The 19774-nt window shown below is 48.8% G+C and overlaps 2 protein-coding genes, 1 long non-coding RNA gene and 6 other non-coding genes across 17 annotated transcripts; 2 read left to right on the top strand and 7 right to left on the bottom strand.

Moving 5' to 3' along the window:
* The first annotated feature begins 420 nt into the window (after positions 1-420).
* aatkb (apoptosis-associated tyrosine kinase b) lies at positions 421-13212 on the top strand. 3 transcript variants are annotated; one of them, XM_058068192.1, is made up of 14 exons: positions 421-752; positions 3027-3160; positions 3901-4021; positions 6707-6786; positions 7047-7165; positions 7265-7352; positions 7438-7571; positions 8562-8646; positions 8768-8889; positions 8958-9107; positions 9179-12347; positions 12427-12541; positions 12618-12815; positions 12903-13212. In XM_058068192.1, the coding sequence occupies exons 1-14, from the start codon at positions 671-673 to the stop codon at positions 12929-12931; spliced, it is 4626 nt and encodes a 1541-aa protein (XP_057924175.1). In that variant the 5' UTR covers positions 421-670; the 3' UTR covers positions 12932-13212. The 3 variants fall into 3 exon arrangements, with proteins under 3 accessions (XP_057924175.1, XP_057924176.1, XP_057924177.1); XM_058068193.1 differs by having other exon boundaries at positions 7062-7165; XM_058068194.1 differs by lacking the exons at positions 421-752; positions 3027-3160 and adding an exon at positions 3572-3816.
* LOC131126051 (uncharacterized) lies at positions 4648-15474 on the bottom strand. 6 transcript variants are annotated; one of them, XR_009129106.1, is made up of 7 exons: positions 15327-15474; positions 12001-12806; positions 11774-11913; positions 11317-11662; positions 11090-11173; positions 8702-10926; positions 4648-7545 (listed from the first exon to the last, which is right to left on the bottom strand). It is a non-coding gene; the product is annotated as an uncharacterized LOC131126051 (long non-coding RNA). The 6 variants fall into 6 exon arrangements; XR_009129105.1 differs by having other exon boundaries at positions 8702-11400; positions 11477-11662; XR_009129102.1 differs by having other exon boundaries at positions 11090-11662.
* Positions 13365-17997, top strand: LOC131126050 (uncharacterized). 2 transcript variants are annotated; one of them, XM_058068196.1, is made up of 5 exons: positions 13365-15745; positions 16634-16942; positions 17050-17176; positions 17262-17467; positions 17554-17997. In XM_058068196.1, the coding sequence occupies exons 1-5, from the start codon at positions 15713-15715 to the stop codon at positions 17848-17850; spliced, it is 972 nt and encodes a 323-aa protein (XP_057924179.1). In that variant the 5' UTR covers positions 13365-15712; the 3' UTR covers positions 17851-17997. The 2 variants fall into 2 exon arrangements, with proteins under 2 accessions (XP_057924179.1, XP_057924178.1); XM_058068195.1 differs by having other exon boundaries at positions 16634-17467; positions 17554-17993.
* A 402-nt stretch (positions 17998-18399) lies between these two features.
* On the bottom strand, positions 18400-18471 carry trnag-ucc (transfer RNA glycine (anticodon UCC)). The gene has a single exon. It is a non-coding gene; the product is annotated as a tRNA-Gly (tRNA).
* An 89-nt stretch (positions 18472-18560) lies between these two features.
* Positions 18561-18632, bottom strand: trnag-ucc (transfer RNA glycine (anticodon UCC)). The gene has a single exon. It is a non-coding gene; the product is annotated as a tRNA-Gly (tRNA).
* Positions 18633-18863: 231 nt separating this feature from the next.
* Positions 18864-18935, bottom strand: trnag-ucc (transfer RNA glycine (anticodon UCC)). Its single transcript has one exon. It is a non-coding gene; the product is annotated as a tRNA-Gly (tRNA).
* A 112-nt stretch (positions 18936-19047) lies between these two features.
* On the bottom strand, positions 19048-19119 carry trnag-ucc (transfer RNA glycine (anticodon UCC)). Its single transcript has one exon. It is a non-coding gene; the product is annotated as a tRNA-Gly (tRNA).
* Positions 19120-19343: 224 nt separating this feature from the next.
* On the bottom strand, positions 19344-19415 carry trnag-ucc (transfer RNA glycine (anticodon UCC)). Its single transcript has one exon. It is a non-coding gene; the product is annotated as a tRNA-Gly (tRNA).
* A 250-nt stretch (positions 19416-19665) lies between these two features.
* On the bottom strand, positions 19666-19737 carry trnag-ucc (transfer RNA glycine (anticodon UCC)). The gene has a single exon. It is a non-coding gene; the product is annotated as a tRNA-Gly (tRNA).
* Positions 19738-19774: the final 37 nt, after the last annotated feature.

Raw genomic sequence — 19774 nt, forward strand, 5'->3', positions numbered from 1 at the left:
AGTGATGGTTGTCTGGTTGGATGGTAAATACATGATCGATATGGATAAAAGGATGGAGATGTTTGTCTCCGTGTTGGCTCCTCCCTCTTGTTCCCAAGGTAACGTTAGAGAGAAAATGAGCCACGAGGAGGTAAGAGGAGGACTCACGGTGAAGACATTAGCACTTTTGAGGAGGAACGTGAGCAAACAGGAAGTGACGTCACGACGCTTTCAGAAAGTCCTCGATTATCTTCATTATGAATGAGAATCATTACGTAACATCATCACTCATGCACGTGAAGGCCCCTGTCAGCGCGTGCGTGTTCTCAGCATCATCTCAGCATCCCCCCCCCCCCCCCCCCACAACACCACCCCCCACCCCCACCGTCCTCCCTCCCACCGGACCCCTCCCCCGCCCTCTTCTTTGGACGCATTAGCGGGCAAGATGGCGCTCTCTCAGGCAGCACCGCGGACAGCTCCCCGCCGAACCGCCGCCGAACCCCGAGCTTGATCGTCTTGATGTCTCGCGCGCAGGCGGAACGTTCCGAACTCGGCCGCCGCGCTCGTGCGCGTCTTCTCTGGATCTCCGCGCTGTTCCGAGAAATGGACGCGCGCATTGACGGGACGCCGGGTTCGGTTCCGAAAGGAGACGCTGAGCTGCGTTGAGAGCCTGTTTGGACCGGCGCTGAGGATGACGAAGATGAGGAAGATGCTGCTGCCGCTGCTGCTGACGTGTGCCGCGCTTTGGGCCGACACCTCCGCCGTCGGCTCAGGTGAGCACGCATTCCAGCACTCTCCCGGTGCTGGTTCTGGTTCTGGTTCTGGCTCGTCCTCGACTCACCTCCCGATGGTGGTCGTACGACGCACACGCGCGTTAACATTTCTCGCACGCGCTTAATTAGCAATTAAGCTGTGGTCCCGCGATGATAATAATATGTTAATATTTGCAATAATGATGATGCTATATTGGAATTGTCATTATTGTCGCTATTATTATTATGATGCAACCCTGGCAGCCATTGGGCAGTCGGTTGCTATGGCAACCAAAGCTCCCCGTGGTTGCTAACCATTGGATTCTTTTATTTGAGCTGACCCTGCAGAACCATCACGGTCCATCACGGTCCTTCATGGTCCATCTTGGTCCTTCCTGGTCCATCTTGGTCCATCTTGGTCCATCTTGGTCCATCATGGTCCATCTTGGTCCATCTTGGTCCATCTTGGTCCATCATGGTCCATCTTGGTCCATCTTGATCCATCTTGGTCCATCATGGTCCATCTTGGTCCAGTTAGCCAAGCAGTGAAGGTTGCAGACATGAACTCATGAAGAGGTCAGGGTCAGGATCAAAGGTTCTTCCTTCTGCTCATCTCAGTCACCAAAACCGATGAAAGACGTCCTCTTCTGACTTACAACCTCGTCAGGTCAACAGCTTCCAGAGACCCCCCCCCCACCCCAGCACCCCCAAGGTCACCCCCCATGGCAACGCAGACCTCCACCAAGGCCCGGACATGAACGTACACGTTCCTCGTCATCTTCACCACCTGTCACCTGACACCCTTTATGTTACCATGGCAACCCAACGGGGACAGCAGGGGGTCTGCGAAGAGACGCTTACGCTCCCTGAGATCAGTCAGCCAAACGAGCGTTAAGTACGCCGCGCGAAGCTCGCTAGCATCGCCGCATTGGATTGCGGTTTGATTCCTGACTGGTGTGGCGTGGGGGTGCTAAAGTGCTAACATTAGCTGTGTGTGGTTAGCGTGGGCGCCCGGAGACTCAAGAGAAACTATGAGTATCTTCTGGCATTGAAAGGCCAGCCAGCGTTGTGCGTGGTGTGTGTGTGTGTGTGTGAGTGTGTGTGCGTATTGTGTGTTTGTTACGTAAGAGTAGTGTGTGAGGACGAAGCTCCAGTGGATAATCGCGGAGCACGTGGTCCCTCGGTTGCCGTGTTCACGTGAAGCATTCCATCAATCACCTCAGCTCCAGCATCAGCAGGTATTTTCCCCAGCAGTCGCCATGGCAACCATTTTTCTTGCCAGCAGCAGTTAGCAAACATCTGCTCACGCTTTTTGCTTACAAACAAACCGTCAGCTGATTCCACGCGCCTCTGACCTCCGCCGTAGTTGTAGGAAACAGGCCGCCATCTTTGTTAGCACCTGGCATCTGGAAGCAGGTGATGACACCATGGTGGTATCATCTGGAAATGTTGTCAGTTCCTCAGCTGGATCTCCCGGGGCTGCAGTCATTCTTATTTAGAGGGAAAAGATCAGAGGGGAGAGGACACACCCCTGGGGGACGCCAATGCTGATGGTCCGGGAGTTGGACTTACTGCCTCCTGTGGACTTGAGCTGGGTGAGCTTCTGATGGAGGATGTCCGGGACTATGGCGTTCTCTGCGGATACTCGGCTTCTGAATGATGATTGGATGACCTGTGGGAGGCGGACTTCCTTTTTGATTGACAGTGAAATAAGCGAATCAGCAACCTTCAAGTATAAACTTCCACAGAAGTTTTCTGATCCGTTCGGATTTTTGACCCAATCACTAGCAACTTTGTCTTGGTTAAAAACGGCTAGCGTTGTGTTTAGCGACTCTCTTCTGTCGCTCTGCAGTTTCTTTCGCCAATGAGCATCGGTAGCCGCCGTCAGGACCACTCATGCGCACGGCATCGCGCAGCAGCTCCAGCTGCTAGCAAGCACATCATACTACTAGCAGATACTAGAATTTTTAGCTGTCCTTGCCTATGCCTGCCGCTAACTAGCAGCTGCTAACCCAAAGCGATAAAATCCTCCCAGAGACAGCTGGCATGGGTAGCACTCATACGCCATAAGGTAGCACTGTATAAATGACAACAAAAAATACCAGCAACTCCAGTACTACTACTACTACTACTACTCCATGACCAGTCAACTTTTCCAGTGCTCTACCAAAACTAACACTAGGGGGCAGTGTTTCCCTGAGACGGCGCTTCCGCAACTACGCTTGACTAGCTGTTTAGCTTCCTGTGTTGTTCTTTATTCATCTTCTGTCTTCATTTTATTTGCTGTGTGTCTAGGAGGCGGAGCTCCGCCCACCGAGCCGTGGCAGTGGTCTTGGGGCGCGGCGCTCGTGTCCGTTGGCGGTCTGGTCAGCCTGGTGGTCCTCGTGCTGGGCTGCCTGTGCTGCAAGAGGACCAGGACCGGCTTCAAGGTGAGAGACGCGGCGTGCTCCAGAGGCCACACCCCCCTGCTTCATCTCAGGAGGCGGGGTTAAAGGTTAGGGTTAGTTTTAGGAGAGCGGTGCTGTGTCGAGGATTTGGTTATCGAAAGGGCGGGTGGGGGGGATGATGTCACCAGTACAGTATGTGAACCCCCCCTCCCTTCTTGTAGGGAAGGGGGGGTTCCATCTCCCCTCAGGGGGACGACCTCTGGCATTATGCTCCTCCCCCTTCCTGTCCTTCTCCGTGTCAGAACTCCTGTCTGCCGACAGACTCGTCCTCGTATTCATCGTCCTCTCTGAACGACCGACAAATGTGTGTGTGTGTGTGTGTGTGTGTGAAGGTGATCACCTGAGGCAGGAAGGTAAGTGTTACACACACACACACACACACACACACACTGAGGAATGTTGTGTTGCATCATCATCAAGTGTGGACCTGATGGTTCTGTGTGTTGCGTTGTCGTCGTGTTCCTAAACGTGCGCGTGCACGGCCGTGTGAACGCCGCTGGTGAGACGTGCACGTGAGAGTGAGTCCAGATGTTGAGGTCGTGTGAAGACGCCAGCGAGGGCTCGCGTGTCACATGACAGGAAGTGTGAGCCCGGGGGGGCGTGGCCGAGGGTGTTGGTGTGGGTCACATTCTTCCGAGGTCCGTCCGTCTGTCCGGAAACAATCCGTCCTCCGTGAGGCGAGCACTAGGTGGCGCTGAGAAGTACTTCCTGTGTCTCCACAGGAGTTCCAGAACCTTCACGATGGCGAGGAGAACCACGGCCACATGTCCGCCTCGCCCGACGTCTACATCCTGCCTCTCACCGAGGTGTCCCTGCCGGTCGCCAGGCAACCGCCTCCACCAGGTGAGTCCACGTTGCCACTGCGGTCGCTTCTAGAGGACCGGAACATTCTAGACCGGTTCTGAGTTTGGACCGTGGCTGCAGAACTTTCACATCTGCATGGAGACATTCAAGGAGCGCTCGGACGCAAACCAGATGGTGTTGTTCTGCTCGGGTCCAGTCACGTCCCAGTGGACTGGGCGGGGTTCTGCATACGACCCTCGGACTGTGAGAGCGGGGATTGGTCCAGATCCAGACCCGCCCTGATGCAGCTGTTGCAGAGGTCTCAGAGGGGACGTCAAGCACGTTGGAAAGCGCCTCCTCCGTGCGTCCCTCCTGGCTTCGCTAACAGAACCGCTTCAGTCCAGTTGCTGCTGCACCTCAGGCCAGACCGGGATGGACCACGTCGAGGTAGATAATGGCAGGTCCATTTGCAGACTTCCTGGCTGCCATGGCGACCAGGCTGGAAACATCCCGGACGGACGCAGCAGACAACTTAGAGCACGCCGAGAGAGGAAACGTATCGATTAGCACCGCCAGAAACCCGATTAGTCCACTCACCCAGAAGCACCTTGACAAACACAACAACAAGTACACAACCAAGCCCATCCCTCACAACACACACACGCGTGCACACACACACAAACATCACAGCATGTTTATTTCAGGCACACCACCTCTTCATCTCTTTTACGCTGTAGAACGTGAAGCTAGAACGTGATCTACTTGACTCAACTTCCTTACTGTTCTACACGCTACATGCTAAAAGCAACATAAAAAGCTAGCCACTACATATTCCATGCTAAAAGATAGCCACCACATGCTAAATACTGCATGCCACATACGACATGCTAAACGCTAGATACTACATGCTAAACACTACATGCTACATACTACATGCTAAAAGTTACATGCTAAAAGCTAGCCACTACATGCTAAATGCTTCATGCTGTATACGACATGCTAAAAGCTAGACACTACATGCTGCCTACTATATACTACATGCTAAAAGTTACACGCTAAAAGATAGCCACTACATACGACATAGTAAAAGTTAGCCACTACATGCTAAATGCTACATGCTACATACTATATACTACATGCTAAAAGATAGCCACTACATACGACATAATAAAAGCTAGCCACAAAATGCTACATGCTATATACGACATGCTAAAAGATAGACACTACATGCTAAACACTACATGCTACATACTATACACTACATACTGAAAGCTAGATACTTCATTATAAAAACCACATGTCACATGCTCAAACCGACATGCTAATAACATGCAAAAAGCAACACACTACATGCTAAAAGCTTCGAAGCTACATACTATGTACTGCATGCTAAAAACTACATGCTACATAATATATACTATTTGCCACATGCCACAAACCTACACGCTATTAACATGTTAAAAGCTATAAACTTCATGCTAGAAGCTACAATCTAATAGCTACATGCTACATTCTACATATTACAAGCTTAAAGCGACATGCTACATGATCAAAAGGTACATGTTACATACTACATGATAAAAGCTACATGCTACATGCTAAAGGGTACATACTACACGATAAGGTCCACACTACATGCTTAAAGCTACATGCTAAAAGCTACACACTACACGCTAAAATGTACTTGCTACATACTACATGCTAAAAGCTACATACTACATGCTAAAAGCCACATTTTACATGCTAAAAGCCACATTTTAAAAGCCAAAAGCTACATACTACATGCTAAAAGCTACATACTACATGCTAAAAGCCAAATATTACATGCTAAAAGCTACATACTACATGCTAAAAGCCACATTTTACATGCTAAAAGCTACATACTACATGCTAAAAGCCACACACTACATGCTAAAAGCCACATATTACATGCTAAAAGCTACATACTACATGCTAAAAGCCACATATTACATGCTAAAAGTTACATACTACATGCTAAAAGCTACATATTACATGCTAAAAGTTACATACTACATGCTAAAAGCTACATACTACATGCTAAAAGCTACATACTACATGCTAAAAGCCACATATTACATGCTAAAAGCCACACATTACATGCTAAAAGCTACATACTACATGCTAAAAGCTACATACTACATGCTAAAAGCCACATGCTAAAAGCTACAATCGACATGCTAATACGTTCATGTTAAAAGCTACACACTTCATGTAGCACCTTGTAACGGCTAGATGCTAACGCAGCCATGCTACAGTATGTTCTTGGTGAAACACTGTTATTGTCATGTCAAGGCACTGGTAGATAATGACACCAGTGTTTTCGGCTAACTGGTCCTAACTGGTGCAGCGCTGCATGCAGACAATGGTTTGGATTCTGCTGCGGCCCAGAGGGACTCGGGTGGGTGTCAGGAATGAGCCACGTGGGGACGGTGACAGGGTTGGACAGTGGCTGGACTGTGTGGTCTTCTCGGGAGAAAGGGGGCGTGGGGGGCAGCACCACAAAGGTCTGTATGTCCGCGTCTCCGCCCACAATGAAATGACGCACGGGCGGGAAGAACGCTCTCGCCAGACCGAGCGGGGACGGGGTGGCCGTTAACGGGCCGCCAGAAGCAATGCATCAAGGGTCCAGGCCGATGGGGGGTGTTTTGTTCAGTCCTTGTCCTCGGGAACGTCCACGACCATTCCGGGACGCTTCCTGATTATTTATCACTTCTTCTCCGACAGTCCAACTCAGGAAGTCCTCCAACGTGAGCCGCCATAGTCTCCTCTACCTGAAGGAGATCGGGAATGGCTGGTTTGGGAAGGTAAGCTGACCTCTGACCCCCCAGAACTTTCTTGTGATGCATCTGCCGTCTTGTCGTCCAGAAGTCTCATCTCTTAGACTTGAATGTTTACCATCTTCTTCTCTTCATCCTCTTCCTGGTTTTCCACCATCATCTTCCACCTGTGTCTGCCACGACTTGGTATGTCCATCATCCCGTCTTCCTTCTCGTCCACCACCCCCCCCTCCACCTCAAACTGCCTCGTGTGTGGTGCTATGTGTGTCCATGTGGCCATCTTGTAGGTTCTTCTGGGGGAGGTCAATGAGAACCTGAGGAGCAGTCAGGTGGTGGTCAAGGAGCTGAAGTCCAGCGCCAGCGTCAAGGAGCAGATGCGCTTCCTGGAAGAAGTACAACCTTACCGGTACTCACACGTTTTTTCTCATCAACGCTTTACGTGGGTGAAGACACTCTTGACACCTCCTGTCCTCGGCCGTGTCCCCCCACGCCGCTCGCCCCCTAGAGTCCTGCAGCACTCGTCTCTGCTGCAGTGCCTGGCCCAGTACACGGAGGTCACGCCCTACCTGCTGGTCATGGAGTTTTGTCCCCTGGTGAGTGGACTTCCAAGTCCTCTACTTCCGCTCCAAACCTGGTGTGAAAGCTTGTAGGACGTATGAGCTTCCTTTGCGTTGCCAGGGCGATGTGAAGGGTTACCTGCGCAGCAGCAGATCTGCGGAGAGCGTCGTTCTGGAGCCGCTACTTCTCCAGCGAATGGCGTGTGACGTCGCCTCGGGACTGCTGCACCTGCACAAACACAACTTCACTCACAGGCATGTCAGCGCCGCTACACAACACAACACTACACAACACTTTACAGCTGGGAAAGGTGACTTCCGGTAACAACATCCTGGTGCTGCCGAGTGCTGGTCTAAGACTCCAGCATCAGTGATTTTGTTGCCGGTGGTGCGCCCTTGTCACCGTGGGAAACAGCGCCCTCTGGCGGACATTTGTTGGTACTGCCGTGACTATTTTTTCTCCAACTTTAGAACTATGCAGCACGTGACTTTGATAACAAGATAGTACAATGTTGTATAGTTAATAATATGAAGTATTACTATGTACATCAATGTAGTACACACTAATACATGCAGATACATACGTGTACATGTAGATATTCTCCACCGAAACACAAATCTCTACAAAGCACAGCAGTAATATAGTAATACTACATTCATCCTCACAAATACTACTCAACCAAACCTAATTAGCATTATGCTGACCTAGTAGTACCTTAATAATGTGTACCTACTGTGTACAGTATATAGTAGTTACTGAGTAATGCATGCTAAATACAAGTACTGTGTAGTACTCTATGTAGTTACGCACTAAACCACTATGTACTAAACTATTATGTACTATGTAGTCGTGCACATACTACAAGGTGCTTACAACAAAGTACATATTACACAGTGAGTAGTCTGCAGCGGGTACTATAGCAGTGATGCGTACTGTATAGTGCATACCACAAAGTGTGTATTATGTAGTGCATACCTGTCAAATACAACACGCATGTTATAGTGTATACAACATAGTGTGTACTACGAGGTGGGTACTAGTATATAGTGCATACTACATAATGAATACTGCATACTACATCAAGCGTGCTATATAGTGCATATTACATAATGCATACTAGGAGGTGCGTACTACGCAGTGTATATACAGTGCATACTACAAAGTAGTAAAATGGTACAAAAAGAGAAGACGTTTGAGGTTCTGATGGTTCTGAAGTCCAACATGGAACATCTGTTGGTACACAGAGACCTGGCTTTGAGGAACTGCTTGCTGACCGCTGATGTCACCGTGAAGATTGGCGACTATGGCTTGTCCCACACCAAGTACAAGGTAGGAGAACATCTCAAGAAGTTTGTTGAAAAGTGAAAAGCTGTACTGCACGAACCTTTGAGCTTCTCAGTGAGTCCATCCTTGAGGAACCGTCTCACAACGATGTTCTCCTTCCCACCAGGATGACTACTTTGTGACTTGTGACCAGACATACGTGCCTCTGCGCTGGATCGCTCCTGAGCTGGTGGATGAGGTGCACGGGAACCTGCTGGTGGCAGAGCAGACCCAACAGAGTAACATCTGGTAGGATCTTCAGGTGTCAGAGTGTAAGAAGATCCGTCATCCTGATACCATCGTCCCCCGTGTGACAGGTCTCTGGGAGTAACCATCTGGGAATTGTTGGAGCTGGGAAACCAGCCCTACAGCCACTACTCTGACCGCCAAGTTCTGGCCTACGCTGTGAGGGAGCAGCAGCTGCGACTCGCCAAACCGATGCTCAACGTTCCTCTGGCGGAACGCTGGTGAGACACGTGACGTTCTTCAGTCTTAGCTTCCTGTCAAAGTCTTCACCGATCTCACGATCCCTCTTCAGGTACGAGGTGATGCAGTTCTGCTGGCTTCCGCCTGAGCAGAGACCCAATGCCGAGGAAGTCCACTTGCTGCTGAGCTACTTGTGTGCTAAGGGGGCCAATGAAGCCAAGGAGGACTTTGAGAGGCGCTGGAACTCCATGCGGCCCAGTGCCGGACACACGATCCGTCATGGTTCCCCAATGGCATTGGAGCAGCCGTCATCCGCCGCCGCCTCGTTTCCTCTGTTGGACCAGTTCTCATCCACTGACGGGTACCACACAGAGTCCGGGGATGACGTCTTAACGGTCACCGAGACCAGCCACGGACTCAACTTTGAGTACAGGTGGGAGCACGCCAGAGCGGAGCAGACTTACAGAGATCCGGACCCGTCAAGCGGACTCAGTCAACAAGAACCGTTTTATCCACCGGTGGGAATTGTGGGAGGCTGCCTCAATCATGAAGCTTCTCCTCCGTACTACCAATCCCAACATCTGCATGCTCCCAGCGTACTTCCTGTCTTCAGCGGCCACAGCCCGTCGGTCAACAGCGAATACTACATCCGAATCGAAGAACCAGTAGACTGTAACATGAAACCGGAGTACACCATGTGCTCCTACAGTCCGGAATACCCGGGAAGCAGCGGCAGCTTCCTTACCGGGAGCGCGGACTCCGATGAATTCATGGTGTGCCCAGGTCAGGCTAAGAACTTGGACCCCTACTGGTCAGCACAAGACATCCACAAAGCCGACGTCTACGACTCAAACGAGTCAAGTCCCGCAATCTCTTTGACAATGGAGCCCCTTTTAGGGCGGGTGTCCGACAGCAGTCCTCTACGGCCGTGGGAGTCCAGTCACTACGTGTCCTACAAAGACCGGGATGGAGGTTACTACTATGAACACTCATCTCCAGTAGCGATGGACCACTATCTCATGGGGGACCAGCTGTCCAATGAGCACCTTCATGAAAGTTGGGGGTCAAGGAGCCTTCGCCAGGCATTGGGCGAGTTGGAGACTCCAGTCGGAATAACCGCCTCGTTTCCCAGTGCCCCCGAAGAGGCCTACACGGACTCATACCTGGACACGACTCAGACCTCCATTCTGGGTAAAACGGTAACAGGAGGCTACTACGACATGATGGGCTCCTTGAGGAAGACCATGCCGAGCCACAGACACGACGTCCGCTCAGTGAACATCGACTTGGAGACAGAAGGTGCGCTCTTCATCGGGCGGCGGGAGAGCGATTCCGAAGAGGAAGAGGACATATTCCTGGAGAGGCACACATGCAACACTTGGCCTTCCAAGCATCGCCACAGAAGCGCCGCTCATCAAAGACGATCGAGCCAGAGCTGCAGACAGGACGCCTACGTGGACTTCCATTACACAATGCCGAGCACGGACATCGAAGATTCCTGGCCCGAGGAACGTAGCCTGGCATTCCAGAGTCTTCCCAGAACTGGCGGCTACCTGGAGCGCCACCAGGCTAAAGACAGCGGCTGTCTGAGCGGACATCATGTGACCGCACCCTCGGAAGGCTGTGACGCGTTCGTCTACTTGTGTCACCAGATCGACCCCCAGGTGGCGCCGCCGCCTCGAGAGTGCTGCCACCCGCACTTTGTAGACCCGCTCACCGGTTTGCTGGTCAGCAACTACGGCTACGCTCGCGGCGACTACATCAGCGACAAAGCCGTCGATATCCCGAGCAACGACGAGATCATCAACCTATCTCCAGCACCTGGAGGTCCAGCTGTCCCCAAAGCCGCCTTCATGAAGCCTGAAGGTGGAGAAAAAGATCACAGAACCGATGAAGCTCCTTCCAAGGACACCAAAGAAGATGTCATCAGAGAAGATCTACCGGCGACAAAGTCTACAAGACTAGAAGACGTGACCCAAAGTTCTCCGCCCCCCGCAAGCATCCATGTGATGATGGTACTCACAGATCCAGCATCAGAGAAGAGCCAAACAGGAGACAGCGGCCTGGATCGAGGCGGGTCCAGCATGAGCCTCACGGACATCCTGGACTGCAGCGACAACGAAGACGATGACATCACAGATGACATCACCGATATCACTTCAGGCATCTTTCCAGAAGATGCTTCTCCTGCCATCAAGTCGCTACAGAAGCAGGTGGGAACGCCGGATTCCATGGAGTCCATGGACCTACCTTCTGTAGCCGGGTCATGTGAGGGCTCCAGCCCCGGGTGCCGCCCTTCCTGCTCCCCCAAAGCCATGGACAGCGGCTATGACACTGAGAACAACGAGAGCCCAGAGTTTGTCCTGAAAGAACCTCATGAATCCAGAGACCAGGCTGCACCGCAGCTAACCAGTCTGGAGGAGGACGAGGCAGGGGAGGGGGACAGGATGTCACCAGAGGGGACATCCTGTGACGACTGCCGGTCATGTGACCACACCTTGCTGCCACTGAGTCAGGAAACGCCATACAGGGACTCCGCCTACTTCTCCGACTACGAGAATGAACGTCAGTCCAGGAATGAGGAGGAGCAACCTCACTGTGAAGAAGAAGAAGAATACGAAGAACCGAATGAAACAGAGACAAGTCAAGGAGAAGAACATGAAGAACGTTCTTGTCCAGCACAAAATGGAAGAAACGAAACAGAAACCTGCGACCACGATGACTTGTTGGATGCTTCAGGTGGTCTGGACGAGTGGCCGTCCCAGGACGAGAGCTCATCTCTTGGAGATTGGGCCGCCGAGGTGGTTGGAGCCATGGAGGAGGCTCTTGATGCCCTCAACGAGCAACCTAAGGAGGAGGAAGATGAGAACGAAGGAGACCACTCCTGTCAAACTTCTGAAAAACCACCAGGAACGGAGGTCCTGAACATCTTACCCAAAGACGAGGTGGCGTTGCAGCAGGCGGCCATCACGAGAAGGTTATCTTCGTCTTCTTCTCCGCCTCCAACTCCTTCAGATGATGATGAGGCGCTCAAGGAGGACGCCGACTCTGACGACAGCGACGAGTCAGACGAGGAGCTGCGGCCCTACAGCGTCCAGGAGGAAGAGGAGAGCGAAGAAGAATCCCACGTGGTGCCCGTGGTGGTGAGCGATGATAGCCACGCCCATAAACTACGAGGTCTTCTCAAAACGCCGACGCTGCTCAATCTCCAGGAGGAACTGGAACGCAAGAAGAGGACGGTGTCCTTCTTTGATGATGTCACGGTCTACCTGTTTGATCAGGTCAGCCTCGTTTAGCGCCGGGAACATCCGAGGTTACGGATAAAAATATTCCAAACTTTGTTTCCTCTTGTTCTTCCAGGAGAGTCCCACTAAAGATCTGGCTGCGCACGGATTCCCGCTGGCCGCAGAAGATCGCATCAAATCTCCTGAAAGGGTCTCAGATGATTCATCAGATGGGAACATCTCCGAGGAGAGTGAGTACAAGAACCCGCAGCTTGAGCACCAACGTGAGACATCTCAGTGTGCTCAACAGCGCCGCCCCTGTGTCAGGTGCAGGCTTGGAGTGGGAGGACGACTTCCCGCTGCTTCCGCTGCCGACGTCGTCGGCCGGCTCGGATTCGCCCGCCCGCGCCGCCGCCGCCCCTGCCAAAGCTCAGGAGACCAAGCCGGAGGTGCAGTTTTCTCGCTTCACCGTCTCCCGCTTCTCCATCACGCACGTTTCTGACTCAGACGTGGACTCTGTGGGAGGTGAGGAGTGGGTGGGTCGGGGGATGGAGGGGGGGTGAACGTTAACACGAAAGAAGGTTATGACATCATCTGACTTTGTTTTGACAGGAAGCAGTGAGGACGGAGACAAGGAGTGAAGGACATTTTCTTGTCCCAATGACAGGATCGTTACCTCTGGTGGACATGTGACCACAAAGTGGGAGTGGCCTGGACATAAGCTTCATGTATAGAAATAGTATTCTATTTATTGTGATTATTTTTACTCTGCAGGGATTCACTTGATGCGGAAGAAGACCTGAAGGACAAAAACTGGTTTTTAGAAGACCGAGAAGGAAGGACACAAAGAGATCTACGAGATCTTGAACCATTTAGTAAGGCGGTACTACAATTTACTGAAATAAAGTACAACCTAATAGGTGCATGGCTTGACAACGTCTTGCTTCCAGAGACTCTTCACGGCGTCCATCTTGGAGACAAAACACGCACAACGTCGTCTCACCTCCGACTTTCTGCGCCCCCCCCCCAAAAAAAAATCCTTTCACATTTTGCTTGTTTGCTTTGCGCTGCTCAAGAAAAATGTTCAAGGTGTTCCTAATATTTTGCCCTGCCTGTTCATAATCATGTGACAAAATATTAGGAACGCCTCAGAGTGAAAAGAGACTAAAATGACTCCCCCCCAAAAAAAGTGTCAAGTTTATATCGGACGTAAATAAGCTGACAAGATTGTAAATGAGTCAAAAGAAGCTTCATTGCTGCACAGGAACATAAATGGACTGTTTAAGACTACTTCAAGACTTCTTTAAGACTTTCTTAAGACTTCTTTGTGACAAAAGATTTCATTAAGACACTGGTTTAAAACTAGTTCATCTTAAGACTTTTTTCATCTTAAAAGATAAAACTAAAAATAACAAAGATTTGTTCAAGACTTCCCTAAGACTTTGTTAAGACTTCTTTGTGACAAAAGATTTAAACAAGACACTGGTCTAAAACTAGTTCGTCTTAAGACTTATTTGAGACTTATTTAAAAGATAAAACTAAAAAGAACAAAGATTTCATCAAGACTTCCCTAAGACTTTGTTAAGACTTCTTTGTGACAAAAGATTTAAATAAGACACTGGTTTAAAACTAGTTCATCTTAAGACTTATTTGAGACTTATTTAAAAGATAAAACTAAAAAGAACAAAGATTTGTTCAAGACTTCCCTAAGACTTCGTTAAGACTTCTTTGTGACAAAAGATTTCATTAAGACACTGGTTTAAAACTAGTTTGTCTTAAGACTTATTTGAGACTTATTTAAAAGATAAAACTAAAAAGAACAAAGATTTGATCAAGACTTCCCGAAGACTTTGTTAAGACTTCTTTGTGACAAAAGATTTCATTAAGACACTGGTTTAAAACTAGTTTGTCTTAAGACTTATTTGAGACTTATTTAAAAGATAAAACTAAAAAGAACAAAGATTTGATCAAGACTTCCCGAAGACTTTGTTAAGACTTCTTTGTGACAAAAGATTTAAATAAGACACTTGAGTACTTGAGTCTTGTTGAGGACTCGTTTAAGGCTAGCTGATGACATAAAACTTATTTGTGACTTATCTAAGACTTGTTTATGACATAGGACTTATTCAAGACTTAAAACTTGTTTAAGACTTATGACTATTTTATGCCTTGAGACTTATTTCAGACCTTTTTAAGACTTGTTTATAATATGACTTATTCAAGACTTGTTCAAGACTTATTTAAGACTTGTTAAATACTTGTTTCGGTCATAAAACTTATTTGTCTTGGTTAGGACTAATTTAAGACTAGTTCCTGACATAAGACTTTTTCAAAACTTAAATGCCTATTTTACGACATTAGATTTATTTATGACTTAAGACTTAATCGTGACTTATCTAAGACTTGTTTATGCCATAGGACTTATTCAAGACTTAAAACTTGTTTAAGACTTATGACTATTTTATGCCTTGAGACTTATTTCTGACCTTTTTAAGACTTGTTTGTAATGTGACTTATTCAAGACTTATTTAAGACTTATTTAAGACTTACTTAAGACTTGTTAAAAACTTGTTCAGGTCATAAAACTTAGTCTTGGTTAGGACTAATTTAAGACTAGTTCCTGACATAAGACTTTTTCAAAACTTAAATGACTATTTTATGACATTAGACTTAAATACTTATGACTTAATTGTGACTTATCTAAGACTTGTTTATGCCATAGGACTTATTCAAGACTTAAAACTTATTCAAGACTTATGACTGTACGACACCATAAGACTTATTTTAAACCTTTTTAAGACTTGTTCTTATTCATGACCTAAGAGGCAACTGAACTTATTTCATTCTCCTTTCTGAACAGGAAGTAGAAACATGGTCTTCTCCGTGGGCGTGATGTTTTGTGGTGTCTCTGATGTTCTGAGTTCACTGTCGTCCATTGAAGCCATTGTTTTCCGTTTGTAAACGTATCAACATTTTTGGCGCTATTTCTCGAACTGAGCGCCACATTTAAGGACGTACTGTATCTCATGTTCATACCGCTCAGATGGTCTTGTTAGCCCATCGCAGCACGCTTGGCCGGGAAAGAAATCACTGGTGTCACCATCATATAGCTTCTGTCCAAAAGAAATAAAGTCTCTTTTCCACATCTTAAAATGTCTCCTATGTTTCATGAAGCCTCAGGCTTTTAAATGCTGAATTAGAATTAAGATTGCTTTGTTTTTTAAAGAACCAATGAGCTAATTTTGGCCACACCCCTTCCATCCGTCAAAGACTTCAAAGTGTCTTTATGGCTTTGTGACTTTTGCTCTTTGCTCTTTCAAGCGATGCTGCAAGTTAGCAGTGCTGCTAGTTGAGCTAGCGCCGCTTTAGCATCAGTCAGCCTGAGACGTCACCTGCTGGGGCACCTAGCCAGCTAGCTTAGCATGGAGCAGGTGACGTTGACCAAAGGCAACATGGTGAGTTGTTTGCTCTGCTGTCTTGGAGGAGCGTGTAGCAAAGAGCTAACCCTAACCCGAACCCTAACTCTAAATCTAACTCTTACCCAAACCCACAGAGCTCACCCTAATCCTAACCCCAAACCCCTAACCCCTGACCCCTAACACTAATTCTAACCCTAACTCTAGCTCTTTACCCTAACCCTAACTCTAACTCTAAATATAACTCTAACTCTTAACCCTAACCCGAACCCTAACTCTAAATCTAACTCTTACCCAAACCCACTGAACTCACCTCAATCCTAACCCTTAACCTTGAACCCTTGATCCCTAACCCTAACATTAACACTAATTCTAACTCTAACTCTTAACCCGAACCCGAACCCGAACCCGAACCCGAACCCTAACCCTAACCCTAACCCTAACCCTAACCCTAACCCTAACCCTAACCCTAACTCTAACTCTTAACCAAACCCACAGAGCTCACCCTAATCATAACCCTTAACCCTTGATCCCTAACCCTAACATTAACATTAATTCTAACTCTAACTCTAACTCTAACTCTTAACCCGAACCCGAACCCTAACCCTAACCCTAACTCTAACTCTTAACTAAACCCACAGAGCTCACCCTAATCATAACCCTTAACCCTTGATCCCTAACCCTAACTCTAACTCTGACTCTAACTCTAACTCTAACTCTTAACCCGAACCCGAACCCTAACTCTAAATCTAACTCTTACCCAAACCCACAGAGCTCACCCTAATCCTAACCCCTAACCCTTGATCCCTAACACTAACACTAACTCTAACTCTAACTCTAACTCTAACCCTAACCCTAACCCTAACCCTAACCCACAGAGCTCACCCTAACCCCTAACCCCTGACCCTGTGAACGTCTTGGTTTCAGCATCATGACGGCAGCTGCGTGATGCCTCCAGCCATGCTGAGCATGGACACGAGCGTCCTGAGCGGCCAGCAGGACGTTGGCGGTGAGAAGACGCTGAGGAGCGGAAGCGAGATGGAGCACGTGCTCCGAGAGGAACTCATCGCACACCGCGTGGCTCTGACCAATGCTCAGCGAGAGGTGGATGAGGTGCGCTCCTTCTGGACAGAGGAGTTTGGCGCCTTCAAGAAGGTCCAAGACGCCGCCGTGGAGGAGACGCTGAGAGCCACCAACGAGGAGTGGAGGCGTCTGTGGGCCGAGCGGGAAGACGAGGTGTCCGCCGACTTGTTGTCCCTCAGGGAGAGCATGCAGAGACACGTGGAGGAACACTGGGACAACATGGAGTGGCACCTTCACCACACGCTATGCTTCTTCGACAGGCAGCTGAGCGACATGAAGCAGGAGCTCCAGGAGAAGGAGGAGCAGGCGACCAAGCTGAAGGAGGTCGTCGGCTGTCTCAAGTCCCGTTTGAAAAAGAAGACGGCGGAGACAAGCAAGCTGACGGAGGTCGTCGGCTGTCTCCTGCCACGCCTGCAGGACAAGAAGGAGCAGGAGTCCAAACTTAAGGAGATGGTCTCCTTGCTCTCTGCAGAGATGGAGGAGATGTCCTTAGCGCTGGGCCAACATCAGCAGGAGAGCCAGGACTGCCACAGAAAGCTAAAGGAGATGCAGGAGCAGCTGAAGGCTGAGCGGGCGGCCAAGAAGGAGGTGCTGGGCCGCCAGGCGCGGCTCCACAAACAGCTGGGCCACTTGAAGAACCTCCTGAACGTCTTCGTGGTCCAAAACCAGACCTTTCTGGTCAGCGTCCTACACACGAACCTTGTCTTATTTCACTGCTGCCATTTCATTCCATGTTGTTGTGTCTCCTCCTCTTCCCTTCTCAGAAATCACTGAGGAGCAATGAAGCCAGCGACGGCGCTGAGAAGAAAGGACAGGAGGAGCAGAATGACGGCAGGAGGAGGAACGACCGGGACGTAGGTGTTCAGGGGAAGAAAGAGAAGAAGGAGCGTGCAGCCAAGGAGAAAAAGGAAAAGAAAGAACTCAAGGAGCAGGAAAAGAAAGCCAAGAAGGAAAAGAAGGAACGTGAAGAGAAAGAAAAAAGAGAGAAGAAGGAGCGTGAGAAGAAGAAGAAGAAAGAAAGGAAGGAGAAGAAAGACCTCTATAGTCCTGAACAGACCTGAAGTTGTTTTTCTACAATAGCTACAAATGTTTTCTGTTTCATATTCATCCTGAGAAATAAAGCCAGGAGAGAAGCAAAGTTGACCCTAAGCCTAAGCCTAACCCTAAGCCTAAGCCTAACCCTAAACCTAAACCTAACCCTAAGCCTAAGCCTAAGCCTAAGCCTAACCCTAACCCTAACCCTAACCCTAAGCCTAAGCCTAAGCCTAAGCCTAAGCCTAAACCTAAACCTAAACCTAAGCCTAAGCCTAAGCCTAAGCCTAAGCCTAATCCTAATGAGGGGAAACCCAACTGAAACAAAAACATTTTTGGCCAAATAATGACAAAATCTGAGATTACTTTAGGAGATTCCATTGGTCTTTGTCTTAAAAACCAGGGAGGATATCTAACCACAGCATTGGTCAGGGAATCGAACCTAGGTCAACTGCTTGGAAGGCAGGCTACCCACCACACCACCAATACTGTGATGGACCGGGTTGTTCGACCAAAATATCAAGTCAATGAAGGATTCCATTGGCCTTCAACTTAAAGATCAGGGCGCTATCAACCACTGCATTGGCTGGGAATCAAACCCAGGTCAACTGCTTGGAAGGCAGCTATGCTAGCCACTATACCACCAATGCTGCGAAGGCCCTAGTTGTTTGACCAAAACATCAGGTCACTGAAGGATTCCATTGGGCCTTAACTTAAAGATCAGGGTGCTATCAAGCACTGCATTGGCTGGGAATCGAAACCAGGTCAACTGCTTGGAAGGCAGCTATGCTAGCCACTATACCACCAACGCTGTTATGGGTGTTGTTGTTTGACCAAAATATCAAGTCATTGCAGGATTCCATTGGTCTTTAACTGAGACAGGGTGCTATCGACTGCTGCATTGGCTGGGAATCAAACCCAGGTCGTCCCGCTAGCCACTATACCACCAATGCTGTGAAGGACCTTGTTCTTTGACCAAAATATCTGGTCAACGAAGGAGTCCATTGGAAATTAACTTAAACCTTAGGGAGCTGTTGTCCACTGCATTGGCTGGGAATCGAACCCAGGTCAACTGCTTGGAAGGCAGCTATGCTAGCCACTATACCACCAATGCTGCGAAGGCCCTAGTTGTTTGACCAAAATATCAATTCACTGAAGGATTCCATTGGGCCTTAACTTACGATTCCATTGGGAATGGACTTAAAGATCAGGGCGCTATCAACCACTGCATTGGCTAGGAATCGAACCCAGGTCAACTGCTTGGAAGGCAGCTATGCTAGCCACTATACTACCAATGCGGCAAAGGCCCTAGTTGGTTGACCAAAATATCAAGTCACTGAAGGATTCCATTGGAATGTAAATTAAAGATCCAAGAACTATCAACCACTGCATTGGCTGGGAATCAAACCCAGGTCAACTGCTCGGAAGGCACCAACGCTGTGAATGACCTAGTTGTTCAAAGTATCAGGTCAATGAAGGGTTCCATTGGAACTTAACTTAAAGATCAGGGAGCTGTCAACACTGCATTGGCTGGGAATCGAACCCAGGTCAACTGCTTGGAAGGCAGCTATGCTAGCCACTATAACACCAATGCCGTGTAGGCCCTTGGTGTTTGACCAAAATATCAGGTCACTGAAGGATTCCATTGGGACTTAACTTAAAGATCAGGGAGCTATCAACCACTGCATTGACTGGGAATCGAACCGAGGACAACTGCTTGGAAGGCAGCTATGCTAGCCACTATACCACCAATGCCATGTAGGCCTTGGTTGTTTGACCAAAATATCAGGTCACTGAAGGGTTCCATTGGAACTTAATTTAAACATTAGGGAGCTATTGACTACTGCATTGGCTGGGAATCGAACCCAGGTCAACTGCTTGGAAGGCAGCTATGCTAGCCACTATACCACCAATGCTGTTAAGTTTTGTTTTGTTTGACCACAAAAATCAGGT

The sequence above is a fragment of the Doryrhamphus excisus genome, chromosome 3 (genome assembly GCF_030265055.1).
Source record: "Doryrhamphus excisus isolate RoL2022-K1 chromosome 3, RoL_Dexc_1.0, whole genome shotgun sequence".
NCBI lineage: Eukaryota > Metazoa > Chordata > Actinopteri > Syngnathiformes > Syngnathidae > Doryrhamphus > Doryrhamphus excisus.

What these genes read in the sequence shown, in the direction of transcription:
- aatkb (XM_058068192.1), top strand. Translation starts at nt 671, where the DNA reads ATGACGAAGATGAGGAAGATGCTGCTGCCGCTGCTGCTGACGTGTGCC. An exon ending in GGACCAGGACCGGCTTCAAG is followed by an intron (nt 3,161 to 3,900) that starts GTGAGAGACGCG and finishes GTGTCTCCACAG; the next exon opens with GAGTTCCAGAACCTTCACGA. An exon ending in GTTCCTCTGGCGGAACGCTG is followed by an intron (nt 9,108 to 9,178) that starts GTGAGACACGTG and finishes ATCCCTCTTCAG; the next exon opens with GTACGAGGTGATGCAGTTCT.
- LOC131126050 (XM_058068195.1), top strand. Translation starts at nt 15,713, where the DNA reads ATGGAGCAGGTGACGTTGACCAAAGGCAACATG. An exon ending in CGTTGACCAAAGGCAACATG is followed by an intron (nt 15,746 to 16,633) that starts GTGAGTTGTTTG and finishes TCTTGGTTTCAG; the next exon opens with CATCATGACGGCAGCTGCGT. An exon ending in TCCAAAACCAGACCTTTCTG is followed by an intron (nt 17,468 to 17,553) that starts GTCAGCGTCCTA and finishes TTCCCTTCTCAG; the next exon opens with AAATCACTGAGGAGCAATGA.